The sequence below is a fragment of the Dendrobium catenatum genome, unplaced genomic scaffold (assembly GCF_001605985.2).
Source record: "Dendrobium catenatum unplaced genomic scaffold, ASM160598v2 original_scaffold_53444, whole genome shotgun sequence".
Classification (NCBI taxonomy): Eukaryota; Viridiplantae; Streptophyta; class Magnoliopsida; order Asparagales; family Orchidaceae; genus Dendrobium; species Dendrobium catenatum.
In genome coordinates, this window is record NW_021371897.1 from 1 (window position 1) to 1042 (window position 1042).

Here is a 1042-nt window from a genome sequence, read left to right on the forward strand (position 1 = left end):
AGCTCTGTCCCAAATCCAGGTGTGATTCAGAATATCAGTAGCCCTTCCATTACTCACCCTCCATCTAACACAGCAAGATAAATTGTTTGCTCCATCACAAATGAGTTTTAACACAGAGGAATCCCCACGTCTAAACTCATCCACCCATGGCCAATTCCCATACTTCAGCTCCATACATCTACGAAATAAGCTTTGCGGTTTGCTGATAAACTCCCATGCAATCCGAGATCTTAAGGGTCCAACCCATTTAGAATTTGCATGAAACCCAAGTCCCCCCATCCTCCTTGGCTTAGAAATAGTATCCCATGAAGCATAGTGGATGCTTTTATGATTCTCATCAATATCCCAGAGAAAACTCCTACAAATTTTCTCAATATCATTTAAGATAGATCTCGGCACCATAGAATTAGTTACTACATAAACTGAAGAATGCAACAAAACCGAATTTATCAAAGTAACCCGTCCAGCCAACGATAAATGCCTAATGCCCCATGTCAATGTCTTGGCCCGAGCCTGCTGTACCAAAGGAGCAAAGTCCTTTCTTGTGAGTCTTCTCAAAGCAAACTTAAGTCCCAAGTACTCCAACTCCTCCACTTTCCTGCATCCTGTGATTTTTGCAAGGCGAGATTTTGTAGAAGAGGAGGTCGATTTATTGAATAGTATCGCAGATTTACTTCTATTAACCTTTTGTCCAGTCCAAGAACAATAGTCCTCCAAAATAGACGTCACTTTCTTCACATTTGGAATAGATGTACCTGCAAAAATCAAAATATCGTCAGCATATAATAGGTGAGAGACCAGAGGTCCCCCCTACTAACTGGAACTCCCAACTCCTTGAAGTTCTGGTGGAAATGGGCAGATAGCAGCTCCGAGCAAAGAATGAACAAGTAGGGTGATAATGGACACCCCTAACGGAATCCACAGTCAGCTAATATCCCTTCAGACAATTGCCCATTGATAAGAATAGAGAACTTCAGATTTGTAACACAATTAAGCACCCATGAGCTGAATCTAGGAGGGAACCCCATATTCCTCAAAACAA

At 41.8% G+C, this 1042-nt stretch overlaps 1 protein-coding gene across 1 annotated transcript; it reads right to left on the minus strand.

Moving 5' to 3' along the window:
* Positions 1-57: 57 nt before the first annotated feature.
* On the minus strand, positions 58-1028 carry LOC114578498 (the record flags this gene model as incomplete). The annotated part of the gene is made up of 2 exons (XM_028691704.1): positions 914-1028; positions 58-755 (listed from the first exon to the last, which is right to left on the minus strand). Coding segments are annotated over exons 1-2 (813 nt in total), but the record flags the coding sequence as incomplete, so codon positions are not given.
* Positions 1029-1042: the final 14 nt, after the last annotated feature.